The sequence below is a fragment of the Dendropsophus ebraccatus genome, chromosome 2 (assembly GCF_027789765.1).
Source record: "Dendropsophus ebraccatus isolate aDenEbr1 chromosome 2, aDenEbr1.pat, whole genome shotgun sequence".
Taxonomy (NCBI): domain Eukaryota; kingdom Metazoa; phylum Chordata; class Amphibia; order Anura; family Hylidae; genus Dendropsophus; species Dendropsophus ebraccatus.
This window is the reverse complement of record NC_091455.1, coordinates 199,854,893-199,869,832: the sequence shown is the minus strand read 5'-3', so window position 1 is coordinate 199,869,832 and position 14,940 is coordinate 199,854,893. Positions and strand designations below refer to the sequence as shown.

General features: G+C 44.5%; 1 protein-coding gene across 16 annotated transcripts in view; it reads right to left on the bottom strand.

The window, feature by feature from the left end:
• KIAA1217 (KIAA1217 ortholog) overlaps positions 1 to 14,940 on the bottom strand; it is a 454,907-nt gene that overhangs the window by 255,202 nt on the left and 184,765 nt on the right. The window contains exon 1 of one of the 16 annotated variants that reach the window (XM_069959059.1): positions 5,860 to 6,058. The exons of 14 other annotated variants lie outside the window; for them this stretch is intronic. In XM_069959059.1, coding sequence (XP_069815160.1) covers positions 5,860 to 5,926 — 67 coding nt within the window. In that variant the 5' untranslated portion in view covers positions 5,927 to 6,058. Of the gene's footprint in view, positions 1 to 5,589; positions 5,605 to 5,859; positions 6,059 to 14,940 lie in introns of those variants that run through there. One more of the 16 variants, XM_069959071.1, reaches the window with a different exon arrangement.

Genomic DNA, 14,940 nt, shown 5'->3' with positions numbered 1-14,940 from the left:
ATAAGTTACTGTACAGTATAGCAACCAGCATGTGGTGTATAATGTATAGTAACTGCATAAACGTGAAAAACAGCAGCAGTTTGTAGATACAGGAAGGAGCTGCAGATCCCCATAATGCAGTAGCGTAGTACAACAGGCGAAAATAGAGAAGCAGGGCTGCTGTCAGAGGTATGTGTGGTCACATGACAGCAATGGGGGGGGGTGTTCAGCATGGACCAATCAGGAAGTGAGAATCACAGAGCTGTGCAGGAGGACATTGACAGAAACTTTTTTATACAGCAGTGTGTATAGCTGAGTGTGAGTGCAGGCACATGATATCAGCTGCAGTGTGTATAGCTGAGTGTAAGTTCGGGCACATTATAGCAGGAATGGAGAGAATGGGAAACACAACGGCTCACAGAGACTGCAGGGAGTATGAAGGAATGAGCAGGGGTTTGGGTGGGCACAGTATAGCAGCACTTTCTGTCTGGGGAAAGAGGGGTTACAGCTAAGAAGAGATTACCTCCACAGTCCTGTCCCCTGATGTAAGCCCCAGCCTGAAGTGGATCTGCTACGATTTGGAAGGTGAGGAAGACTTCCTGGGTCAGAGTACAGTGCTGTAGACCCCGCTATGCAGACCATGCCCCTCCTCCACTCCCCATCCCATCCAATACAGGGAGCTCTTAAACGAAAGTAATTACTCCTTTGCCCAATCCGTAATTATTTCCTACTTCTTTCTCCACTATAAACCATAAAGTCATAGCCAGATGCACCCATTCTATCAAACTCTAACACTGGGGCAGATTTATAACAGCTGACACCTACAGGTTGATCCAATGGTAAATTTATGGTTCACCTTATACTTAAAGGGGAACAATTAGCAGGGAACAATTAACAAATCTAACTTGCTGATCCCTAGTGCACAAAGGGAGCTGAGGAGGAAGGTATGTCTTTTACCTTCATCCTCTGCGCCCTTCCTGTAATGTTATCTGTGAAATCCTCTGCCCGGTAAGCCATTAGGAGCGCTGGGGGCAGGGCTACCGTCCAAGCACTGATCCTTCAGCTGGGGATGATTGCCATGTGCAAGACGGGGCTACGGGCTCCGCCAGCTTTGCCCCTTATGATTATCAATGGAGGGGGCAAGCCTCATTGGTGCTGGGGTAGCCCTGCCCCCAGTACTCCAGTTGAAACCACCAATAATGATCAATTGTCTATAGATACCTGCCGACTCTCCACTGATAGATAATGATGAGTTAGTGGATAGAAGGGTCGTAGGTTGGATTTTCACTGCCCAACCCTATTGTTCTGGGAGGAATAAGTTGTCACCATGAAGGTCTGTCAGTTGCTTACCCCATCTCATATAGTCAAATGAACATTCGCATGTATGGGGAAGTTGTTAAAGGGGTACTCCAGCGAAAATCTTTTTCTGGTTTCAAAAAGTTATACAGATTTATAATTTACTTCTATTTAAAAATCTCAAGTCCTCCAGTACTTATCAGCTGCTGTACGTCCTGTGGGAAGTGGTGCATTCTTTCCAGTATGACACAGTACTCTCTGCTGCCACCACTGTCCATGTCAGGAACTATCCAGAGCAGGAGAGGTTTTCTGTAGGGATTTTCTGCTGCTCTGGACAGTTCCTGTCATGGACAGAGGTGGCAGCAGAGAGAGTGTCAGACTGGAAAGAATACACCACTTCCTGCAGGACATACAGCAGCTGATAAGTATGGAAAGACTTGAGATTTTTAAATAGACGTACATTGTAAATCTATATAACTTTCTGGAACCAGTTGATTTGAAAGAAAAAGATTTTTGCCAGAGTACCCCTTTAATAAAGATAACACAAAGTTGGCTGAAAATGATTGAAAAATGCATGATGGTCATAGTTATACACAGCACTTACACCACATTGGTACCAACTAATGTGTATTGGTGCACAGAGCTCTCTCTCTCTCTCCCTCTCTCTCTGTAGATGTTTGTTTATTGGGGGCATAACCTAATGTGTAAGATACTGGGCAGCTCCTTATACTCAGTGTTGACACAAATCAAGTTAAACTGAAAGAAAACAGCGGAGTTCAAGGGTCACCGAGCACAAAGCCTGAGAAAGTCTATTACTTTTATAAGTTGCTGTTTGTGGAGCGCTGAACCGTAAATATACAAAATACACAACTATTTACACAACACGGGGTGGCGGTGGTGGTGGTGGTGGAGGCACATCAGGGAAACTTAATAGCAACCGGGGGACTTCTTTATCTGTTGTTATTTTTGTGTAAACTGTTTTTACAGAACCATAAAAGCCATTATAGGCGAGGGCTGGAACTGTGTGCGGAGAATGTTTACAGAATGGTTTATCCCTGTTCTGAAAAGCTTACAGTTCGTTCATTGCTGGAGCAATTAGGGATGACTCACATTGGGGTCAAATCTCTGTTTCCTGATACAGCAAAGTCAGTCTTGTTTAGCGGATACAGAGACTTTCATGACTATGTGTACAATAATAATAATAACAAGGCTTGTGTTGGTAGCGCGTAAGGTAGACGCAATATGACGATCATAATGACACTCTATGGGAGGCTCGCGCGCTGCATCTCTCGGCGCTGAAGGATGCACATGTTCATTCTTCAGCGCGGAGAGACGCTGAGCGATGCGGCGCGCGAGCCTTCAAATTTTGTCATTATGACACGGAGGCTGGCGGCATTCCGCGGCGGACAATTCCGTCACTCTTGCTCTGTGTGCACGGGGCCTAAAGTCCCTAATACCCGGGGCGACTGCGGGGAGTGCTGTCAGTGCTCGCTTGCTCCTCGTTCCCCGCCCGCTGCCACCACTATTACACGCAGCAGCAGTGAGCGGGTGAGTACAGGGGGGGCCGTGAAGAGCTGCAGGGGGGCTGCCTGGGTGATCACTTGATCGTCTGGGCAGCCCATAGAGGATAGTTCCTATTCCACGGAGCGACGGCAGCAGATTGCTGCTATCACAGTCGTTTGTCTTTTAACATGTTGAAAGACAAACAACAGCAATGATCATTGCCTTCTATTACACGGGACGATCATCGTCCCTAACGGACGATTATCGTCCCTAACGGACGATAATTGTTCAGTGTAATTGGGCCTTAAGTTGTCTTAACTAAAGATGAGCGAATCGCCCATCTGAAAGAAGTGCCTGTTCTGCTATGTGCCGCTCCTCCCCGGGTCCTGGGAAAGCTGAAGCCAGTCCTGGTAAACTTCTCACAGTTTTCCACGACAGGATCGAGCTTTTCCTGACACCCAGGGAGGAGCGGCACAGAGAGGAAAAACCACAGGTTGATAAGCCGTTGGCCGATCGAACGAAGCAATTTGCTCATCTCTAGTCTAATAAAGTTTATTGAAAGAAGTACTGTATGTTCTTTTACTTTGTAATATATATTGGGGGACTTTTATCAAACATGGTGTAAAGTGAAACTGGCTCAGTTGCCCCTAGCAACCAATCAGATTCCACCTTTTATTCCTCACAGACTCTTTGGAAAATGAAAGGTGGAATCTGATTGGTTGCTAGGGGCAACTGAGCCAGTCTCACTTTACACCATGTCTGATAAATCTCTCTCATTGGCCATAGACCTATCTGTTAAAGGATTTGGGACCAGGCATGTTTGGCTTTGACTACAGATGAGCGAATCTCGAGCATACTAGAGTTCATCTGAACTTGAGCGTGCGGAATTTGATTATGGGTGGCTGTCTGGAAAACACAGATAATCTGTATTTATATTTTACAAGACTTCTTAGGGCTTTATGTATTATATATGAGAGCAGGTGATGTGCTTTGTGCAAAATTTTCAGCAGAGTTTGTATTAATTTAAATTCTTGCTCAATCCGACGAAAAAAGCAAAAAAAAAAAACTGTTTCAAATCAACTGGTGTCAAAAAAGTTAAACAAATTTGTAAAGGATTTCTACAAAAAAATCTCCAGTCTTCCAATACTTATCAGCTGATGTATGTCGTGCAGGAAGTGGTGTATTCTTTTTAGTCTGACACAGTGCTCTCGGCTGCCACCTCTGTCTATGTCAGGAACTGTCCAGAGCTGGAGAGATTTTCTTTGGGGATTTGCTGCTGCTCTGGACAGTTCCTGTCATGGACAGAGGTGGCAGCAGAGAGCACTGTGTTAGACTGGATAGCACCTTATAAGTACTTGAAGGATATAGAGTCCAGTGAGAGTCCAGTGGGCAGTCTTGTCAGTGACTGACAGCCTTCCCTGTATTCCAGTGGTCAGTCTTGTCAGTGACTGACAGCCTTCCCTGTATTCCAGTGGGCAGTCTTGTCAGTGACTGACAGCCTTCCCTGTATTCCAGTAGTCAGTCTTGTCAGTGACTGACAGCCTTCCCTGTATTCCAGTGGTCAGTCTTGTCAGTGACTGACAGCCTTCCCTGTATTCCAGTGGTCAGTCTTGTCAGTGACTGACAGCCTTCCCTGTATTCCAGTGGTCAGTCTTGTCAGTGACTGACAGCCTTCCCTGTATTGCAGTGGCTGGTCTTGTCAGTGACTGACAGCCTTCCCTGTATTCCAGTGGTCAGTCTTGTCAGTGACTGACAGCCTTCCCTGTATTGCAGTGGCTGGTCTTGTCAGTGACTGACAGCCTTCCCTGTATTCCAGTGGTCAGTCTTGTCAGTGACTGACAGCCTTCCCTGTATTGCAGTGGCTGGTCTTGTCAGTGACTGACAGCCTTCCCTGTATTCCAGTGGTCAGTCTTGTCAGTGACTGACCGCCTTCCCTGTATTCCAGTGGTCAGTCTGGTCAGTGACTGACAGCCTTCCCTGTATTACAGTGGTTGGTCTTGTCAGTGACTGACAGCCTTCCTACTACAAATGTACATACAGAGAGATAAGTGTCCATCAGCGGATAGGACCGCCCTCTTGACTCCTAAGCCAAGATTGAGCAGACATTTGAATGCATAGATCAAACATTTCACAGAATCTTTTCCCACTAAACTATATATCAATCTGCTCAGCTTCTCTCACTCTGTAACATGATCCTGGAATATCAGATGTTCAATGTAATCAATTATTGCGAATATTATAGGACCTATGCAGAAAGGATCCATTAACCCTATAGCAGCTGTGTAGCCCGCCTCAATGGATCAGCACATTGGATCCATAAGACGAAAAATCGGTATAGTGATTATATCATAGAAGGAAGTTACCGTTACAGTCTTCTAGGCTTCAAAAAGTTGCACTTGTCTATTACATAAGTTCAATAGAGTTTTAGAAATCTGGTTAGGATATATTTTATATATATATATATATATATGTACATCCCCATACATATATACCCCATATGTATAGGATGGATATAGAATATAGATATATCTATCTATCTACAGATATATATATGTATCTATATCTATCTATCTATACACACACACACATATACATATAAGCATATACATAGCATCACACGCACTACCCATACATATAGTATACGCAACAAAATTTCTGTGTAAATTATAAAGTTTAGAACTGCACTTATGGAAACAGTATATACCGATCCTATAAATCCTATAACTCCCTGTATACAATGTATTCAGTATATACCGATTCTATAAATCCTATACCTCCCTGTATACAGTATATTCACTTCTGTCATCTTACTTTCCCTCCAGCCGGAGAATCCTCCTTGTTTTGTATAGAAGACTACAGAGTAACCTCCGCATGCCGATACCCGAGTCTTTTTTTTGTGCGGGGAATATCTACAGTATCAAATGATGGAATTTTCTTAAAGGGGCCCCTTTTAGATCCGAAGCAAAGGGTTAAGTTTTACCGGCTAAAGCGTTGCACAGTAAGTATATCTCTCTATATATATAACACGGCAGCTCGAACGCTCACACTCCGACCACCTCTACGACTAATCCTGTTACTCACCGTTGATCTGCCTGCCGCTCGGAGCCAGAAAAGGTTGAGACTCGGGCATTGCGTTTTCTTCCTCCATTGTCCCTATAACAAACAGCTGACGGCTTTTTTTTCAACAAAACTTTAAAAACAGGAAAGGATTACGGGGGGAAAAGAAACAAACAGCATTCCAGCCTGCTGTAAGCACACTCCCTGGAAAAGGAGAAGGGCTCCGGGAGGACTGACAAGCTCCAATACAATCTGCCTTGGCTGCAGCTCGTGCTGCTACTGCTGCTATAGTCCTAGGGACGCTGTCAGCCAGGGCCCCAACAGGTGATGGGCTTCTCTGCCCACTACTCCACATATGGCTGCGATGACTGCACCGTTATGAATGGAATCACCAAGCTGGAGGGCAGAGGGTATGGAATGGAGATCCAAACGGGAACACTGGTCATTGCTATAAACACATTAGCTTCATGTCTTCTTAAAGGGGTACTCCAGCGAAAATCTTTTTCATTCAAATCAACTGGTGTCAGAAAGTTATATAGATTTGTCATTTACTTCTATTAAAAAATCTCAAGCCTTCCAGTACTTATTAGCTGCTGTATGTCCTGCAGGAAATGTTGATTTATTTTCAGTCTGACACAGTGCTCTCTGCTGGCATCTCTGGCCGAGACAGGAACTTTGTCTTGGTTTTCTATAAATCCCCATAGAAAACCTCTCCTGCTCTGGACAGTTCCTGTCTCGGCCAGAGATGTTAGCAGAGAGCGCTGTGTCAGACTGAAAATAAAAGGACATACAGCAGCTGATAAGTACTGGAAGACTTGAGATTTTTTAATAGAAGTAAATTACAAATCTATATAACTTTCTGACACCAGTTAATTTGAAAGAAAAAGATTTTCACTGGACAACCCCTTTAATCTAAAGCAATGTTCCCCAATCTGTGGCTCTCCAGCTGTTGCAAAACTACAACTTCCATCATGCTCTGACAGCCGAAGGCTGTCAGAGCATGATGGGAGTTGTAGTTTTGCAACAGCTGGAGAGCCACAGGTCGGTGAACACTGATGCTGCGGACTCTTCCTTCTAATTTTTTGCAGGTGTTAAAAGTAGATTTTTCTATTTAAAAATCTCCAGCCTTTCAGTACTTATCATCTCATGTATGTCCTGCAGGAAGTGGTGTGTTATTTCCAGCCTGCTACCACCTCTGTCCATGTCAGGAACTGTCCAGAGCAGCAGAAAATCCCCATAGAAAAACCTCTCCTGCTCTGGACAGTCCCTGACATGGACAGAGGTGGCGGCAGGCTGGAAAAAATACACCACTTCCTACAGGACATACAGCAGCTGATAAGTACTGAAAGACTGGAGATTTTTAATTAGAAGTAAATTACAAATCTATATAACATTCTGACACCAGTTGGTTTGAAAGAATTTTTTTTTGCCGGTGTACCTCTTTTAAAGGGGTACTCAATAGAGATGAGCGAACTTTTCAAAAGTTCGTTCCGACCGGACTTCCGGATCTTTTCGGAAAGTTCGGTTTGACCGAATTTCGGACATCTTCGGAATTCAGTTTAAAGGGGTTATCCAGCGCTCCAAAAACAAGGCCACTTTTCCCCTACTGTTGTCTCCACTTTGGGTGGGGTTTTGAATCTCAGTTCCATTGAAGTAAATGGAGCTTAATTGCAAACTGCACCTGAACTGGAGACAACAGTAGGGGGAAAAGTGGCCATGTTTTTGTAGCGCTGGATAACCCCTTTAAAGCAACTATATGATACGGGGGTAGTGTATTTGGTTGAATTTAGGGCTCTACATGTCAGTAACATCATTATCAGGGTCTATGCAGGAAACTCACCATTACAGGGTCTATGCAGGAAACTCACCATTACAGGGTCTATGCAGGAAACTCACCATTACAGGGTCTATGCAGGAAAAAGGTCACAAATGCAGTGAAGGAGCAGCAGTAGTCATTGGAGGCCAGTGGAGGTCCAGCAATAGTCATTTGAGGCCAGTACCGAAGCAGCAGTAGTCAACATGGAGGACAGGCAGGAGCAGCAGTAGTCAACATGGAGGACAGGCAGGAGCAGCAGTAGTCAACATGGAGGACAGGCAGGAGCAGCAGTAGCCAACACAGAGGCCAGTACAAGAGCAGCCGTAGTCAACATGGAGGCAAGGGCAGGCACACCAGTAGTCAACCTGGATGCCAGTTAAGGCCCTGCAGTAGCCAACATGGAGGCAAGGGCAGGCGGCACACCAGTAGTCAACCTGGATGCCAGTTAGACTTTATGCTATACACCTGCACCAGGTATTTTTGTCTGTCAGGATAAGACGGATGTGATATACACACTATCAGAAGATTTCAAGTATAGAAATTGTCTATTTGTATAGCACTTCTTTTAAAGACTTTTATGCTATACACCTGTACCAGGTATTTTTGTCTCTCAGGATAAGACGGATGTGATATACACACTCAGAAGATATATACTATACTCAGAAGTATAGGACTTGTATATCTGCACAGCACGTTTTGGTTCCGTGCACCCTTTGCTGTCCTATGCCTAATATATCTATCTTTCGCCCTCTCTATATTTCTCTCTCAGTCACTGGATGTTTCTCCTCTCCGCTTTCCTAATCTTTCCTTTCCTTTCCTACAATATCTTCTCAGTAGTCTGTAGTACACAACAGCAGCAGCACCAGCAGCGTTTTGATAATCACGAGCTGTGTGCACTGCAGCCTGTAACAATCTCCTTCCTCTCTCTTTGCAGACTGCGTGGTGCGGTCATGTGACCGCTCCTCTTAAAGCAATACCGACGTTACACAGGGGGTGGGCTAGTGCAAGATCCCTGCTGATTGGATGTGTTCCGGGCATCATTTCCCGCCTGGAACACTTCCTTGTCAGGATGGTATCTTTGCAGAGCATTATGCGCCCCTCGGCTCGTGCTGTGCGGCCGAGAAGGCGCTGATATTCTTGTCTTCTGTTTCTGTGTTTATGTTTGCAATGTGTGAACACTGGTTTATATGTTGGGAGACACACCCGACTTCACCTGCTGAGTTCTGTCTGGCCATGTCTGGGTTAATCTGTGTTTTGGTTCTGCTGTGACTGACAGGTCTTCCTGCCAGTGGATCTGTTTTGTTCTCAGCTGTCTGTGCTTGGAGTTCAGGGGGATGGTCCAATTATGTTCTTGATCAGAACCCTGGCCTCCTATATAACTACCTCAGTCTCTGCACTCATTGCTGGTTATTGACTTTTGACTTAGTCTCTGCCTGCTTGTGGATTCTGATTCTTTGCATCTCCTGACTACTGCTTTGTACCTCTGACCTCCCTTGCTTGCTGCCTGCCCCTGATCATATTGCCTGTTTTCTGATTTCGCCTTTGGATCCTGATTTTGTACTTTTGCTGCCCGACTGTTGTGACCCGGATTGGTGACTTTTCTTTATTGTGTTTGTCTGTCTGTTTTGTATTTGTGTCCCACCTAGCCAGTGCAGGGACTGCCGCCCAGTTGCTCGCCGCCATCTTAGAGCGGATAGTGGCAAGTAGGTAGAGGACAGTGGGCGGGGCTGAGCTTAGGGCTCACTGTCTTGTCTTGTCCTGCTGTCTGGTTCCTAACATTCCTGCTTTATAGAATGGCGGCTGCCATTTTAGAAAGCAAGAAAAAAAAAATCGGAGCAGATTTCCAAAAATCCGAATCCGATCAGACTCGGATTTTTGGAAAAATCCAAACCGGATACCATACCGGCCGAACCGGTTCGCTCATCTCTAGTACTCAACTCAAAGATAACTTTTGATATGTTGCTGCGCATGATTAGACTAGCAGTTCATTCCATACTTGTTATTATCTACTCAGTCTCCTCCGCCAGCTGCTGCTTTCTGCTGAAGACACAAAAATTTGTGGGTGAGCTTTTCTGTCTGTCTCCCCCTCTTCTACCCTACCTTTTGAGGTGGTTGATGTAAACAAGTCCTTGGCAGGCTTTATCTGCATCATTGTAGCTTCTTTGTAATCCGAGGTCTAGTTACTAATTAAATCATTGTGATCAACCCTCCCAGCATTACAAAGAAGCTAAAATGTTGCAGATAAAGCCAGTCAGTTACTTGTTTATATCAGCAGTCTCAGAAGGTAGGAGGGAGGAGTTGGAGACAGAGAGAAAGACACCCACACAGATTTTTGTGTCTTCAGCCGAAAGCAGTAGCTGAGAACTGGGGGAAGGAGTCTGAATAGATAATAACAAGTATGGAAGGAATTGTTAGTCTCACCATGGGCAGCAACTTATGAAAAGTTATATTTGAGTAGAATAGCCCTTTAAGTCCCCCTTTAAAGGGGTTTTCTACAATTTTGTACAATTACAACTTTTTTGGGTATTATGAGATTATTAAAAGAGTATCTTCTGCTCTGTATAACCTTGTATGACCCATTGATTTAAATAGGAAATGTGTTTTTATCATGCACACTTATACCAGCTGATCGCTGGTGAACACAATGGTTTATCATGATGTACAACACCTAGGAGCACTTTGTGAGTCATTAGCATTACATAGCAATATGTCTGCTTTTCATCACTTTGCAGCAGAGCTATTGCAAAAGTAAGAACCCTTATGTAATTTATGTAAAAATGGCAGTATAAATGAATCGATGTTACTAAATAACACTATAAGCTATCTTTAGCGCACGCTATAATTTATTAATATACAACCATTATTATATTTTAGTTAGAAATATATTGCAGCACCCCTCCTGACCACACGGAGTGCTGTTAATTTGTGTTAATGTTTCTATGAATAACACAAGTGTTCAGCACAGTATTACCACCACCTAGTGGTACAAATATGAAGTGCAATAATTACATTATCTGGTGTGCAATACAGTAAGTTAACAGGCTCCAGGATTTGATATTATAATGTATCAGAACATACAGAATACATTGCCCAGTGTTAATCATTTTACGCTTTCTACTTGTTTGTGTGTTTACCATCGCTGCGTTCACAGCAATAATATAGCCATAAAATGTCAGCTAATCCCATCTAATGCATTGTGTAAAAAGCTCCTCTCAGCAGTGAATACAGCTCGATAAAGAACTGAGAACAAGCCACGAGAACGAGACGCCTGCAATGGAAAACAAGCCGCCTGCCCATGATATTAACATTGCTATAAATTATATTTCGGAAAAAAACAACAGGGCACGCTAATGTTAAATGTAGCATAAGCTGCAGAATACCGGCGCTTATTAACCGAGATCTATTCAAAGGAAAAACACCAGTAATTTCACATATTAAGCCTTTCATTTGGGCTGCAGGACTTGGCCGGCCTCCCAGAAAGAGGAAACACGGACACAAAGAATTTATAGAAAGGAGGTCAGGTCATGGATAACACGATCAGGCGCCTGTTACCTGCCATCATTCTCTGATGACTGACACACTTTCCTCAGGTTTTGGTCTTACTAAGTCACGTGGATGATACTATACCAAAGGATATTCCTATATCAACATTATGGGAACTAGCTGGGGTATTTTTCCTAGGTTGGAAAGCTGGAGAGGTTTTCTATGGGGATTTGCTACTGCTCTGGACAGTTTCTGACATGGACAGAGATGGCAGCAGAGAGCAGTGTGTCAGACTGGAAAGAATACACCACTTCCTGCAGGACATACAGCAGCTGATAAGTACTGGAAGACTGGAGATTTTATTTTTATATTAATTACAAATCTCTGGCACTTTTTGACACCATTTGATTTAAAAGTTTATTTTTTATTTTTTTTGCTGAACTACCCCTTTAAGGCATCACAGGGGGTCCAGACTACCCACTCTCCCACTGTGTCTCCCATAGGCAAATCTGGAACTATCCTTTAAGGACAGCTGGAGGATGCTGGACTCACTGCCTCCTCTGCCTCCCTGATAGCTATCCTCTTTGTATATCTGACACTTGGATTAAAGATATAGCAATAGCCTTTAAGGGGACTGGTGTTAGAAAGTTATATAGATTTGTAATGTACTTCTATTAAGAAATCTGAAGTTTTCCAGTACTTATCAGCTCCTGTATGTCCTGCAGGAAGTGGGGTATTCTTTCTAGTCTGACACAGTGTTCTCTGCTGCCACCTCTGTCCATGTCAGGAACTGTCCATTGAAAACTTTTCATGGACAGAGGTGGCAGCAGAGAGCGCTGTATCAGACTTGAAAGAATACACCACTTCCTGCAGAACATACAGCAGCTGATAGGTACTTGAAAACTTCAGATTTTTAAATAGAAGTACATTACAAATCTATATAACTTTCTGACACTATTTGATTTGACGATATATTTTTAAACAGAGTACCTCTTTAAGGCTTTCTCTATGGGAGGCATTTATTAAGTCCGGCGTTTTTTACACCGGACTTAAAAATGCCCCCGCAGCTCCGGCGGTACGGGGATTTATGTAGAGGCGGACTGCCTGTACATAAATCCTGTGCGCGCCGGTGCGCACCGCCGAAAACCTACGCCAGCTGAGGACTGGAGTAGGTTTTCGGCGTACATTTGGGCGGAACGGATGATAAATCGCGCGGACTCTGAGTCCGCGCCCTCCGTTCCGCCCACTTCCCGCCTACTTTCCGCCCCCTGGCGTACTCGGCGGAAAGTGCCGATTTGCGATTATTTTATTCGCAAATCGGACATTTGCGTATGAAATAATACGCAAATCGGCACTTTCCGCCAAAAATCATCCGTCCGCCGGATGATACATGTGGCCCTATATCTTTCATCCAAGTGTCAGATAATGATGTAAAAAGAGGATAGCTATCAGTGAGGCAGAGGAGGCGGAGACTCTAGGATCCTCTAGCCGTCCTTAAAGGATAGTTCAAGATTTGCCTATGGGAGACACATGTGGGAGACTGGAAAGTCTAGTAATGCCAAAAGCCTAATAACTCGTTCCTATAATGTTGATATAGGAATATCCTTAGGTAAAGTATCACGGTACGTAAGTAAGTAACATGGTGTAAAGTGAAACTGTCTCAGTTGCCCCTAGCAACCAATCAGATTCCACTTTTTATTCCTCACAGACTCTTTGGAAAATGAAAGGTGGAATCTGATTGGTTGCTAGGGGCAACTGAGACAGTTTCACTTTACACCATGTTTGCTGTTTGTTTGTTTTTTAAGTGCAGCAATATATTGAAAAATTTAAAGGGCCAGCGTACCTCTTTATAAGTGGCATAACCTTCTCACAACCTCTATACCTGAAACTAGAGTCTAATTTCTATCCAGTAATATACAGCTGTAAAACAGGAATGCTCCCAGTGACGTCAGCGAGAGGCAGTCACCAGCTTCATCTACTTTTACTCTTCTAAGAATATTTTCTCTACAGAACAGTGGAACCATTGACAGGTATTGACAAGCGTCATGTGTGGATTGCATTGATGTCGCAGGAATCCTGTATTTCAAGATGGCCTGTAGGTTTAAGAAAGTAAAATTAAACGTAGATAATGTTGGCTTTGTGTATGTTCAGATCTGAGAGTTTCCAGTATGTTCCAGCTATTGTTCTCACGTCTTTATGGTGTTTTCTAGATTCTTAGTAAAGTAAACAAGTCAGAGGAGTCATCATGACGGCCTATAGAGCATTTTTGGAATACCGCTACTGTACAGGGAATGTCCGCTTATTGTCATGTGGTTTTAGGTAAAAAAAAAAGTTCTGTGCTGAGTAGAGATGAGCGAATCTAGAGCATGCGTGGGTCCATCTGAATCCGAACGTGCTCCATGTGATTACTAGTGGAGTCCTGGAAAACATTTATTCAGTCTATGGCAGGGGTGTCAAACTCAAATACACGGTGGGCCAAAATTTAAAAATTAGACAAAGTCGCGGGCCAACCTTAAAGAGGGCATGCGGCGCTCCTGGAACTGTCAGATTATTGTGCGATATTCCTGGCACTGTCAGTGGTGTGCGTCTCCCAGCGCTGTGCACTATGATAAATGATAAGATAAAGCGCTATGACATGGTTAAACCCCAACCCTAATGGTTACCAATTATTTCCCCCAAGCAGTAGGTAATCCCATAACTGTGCCCTATGCAGTAGCTAACCCCTCCAATAGTGTCCCACATAGTAACCAGCCCTCCCAATATTGCCCCACATAGTAGCTAGCCCTACTATTGGTGCCTTTCATAGTAGCCGTATAGTAGTCAGCCCTCCCAAATGTCCCATATATTAGCCAGCCCTCCCAGAAGTGTCTTTTATGGAGGCCAGCTCTCCCGAATAATCTTATATAGAAGCCAGTCCTCTCCAATAGCCTGTTATATAGTAGCCAGCCCTCCCCCATAGCCTCTTATGGAGTACCCAGCCCTCCCCAAGACTCATACATAGTAGCCACCCCTCCCCCATAGCCTCTTATGTAGTAGCCAGTCCTCCCCAAGTCTTGTATATAGTAGCCAGCCCTCCCCCATAGTCTTTTATGTAGTAACCAGCCCTCCCCAAGTCTTGTATATAGTAGCCAGCCCTCCCCCATAGCCTCTTATGTAGTAGCCAGCCCTCCCCAAGTCTTGTATATAGTAGCCAGCCCTCCCCCATAGTCTCTTATGTAGTAGCCAGTCCTCCCCCATAGCCTCTTATGTAGTAGCCAGTCCTCCCCCATAGCCTCTTATGTAGTAGCCAGTCCTCCCCAAGCCTCGTATATAGTAGCCAGCCCTCCCCCATAGCCTCTTATGTAGTAGCCAGCCCTCCCCCATAGTCTCTAATGTAGTAGCCAGCCCTTCCCCATAGCATCTTATGGAGTAGCCAGCCCTTCCCCATAGCATCTTATGGAGTAGCCAGCCCTTCCCCATAGCATCTTATGGAGTAGCCAGCACTCCCCCATAGCCTCTTATGTAGTAGCCAGCCCTCCCCAAAGTCTCGTATATAGTAGCCAGCCCTCCCCCATAGTCTCTTATGTAGTAGCCAGCCCTCCCCCATAGCCTCTTATGGAGTAGACAGCTTTTCCCATAGACTTACCCCTCCTGCGGCCCCAGCCGACGTGGGAGGCACCCGGCGCCGGACGTGTGCGATGACATTATCGCGTTTCCGGCGTCTGGACGCTTCTTACATACTGCTAGGCCTCCCATATTATAATCTGCGATGTCGGTGGGCCAAAATTGATATAAGAGTACAATAGTGTGGCGGGTAAAAATAATGG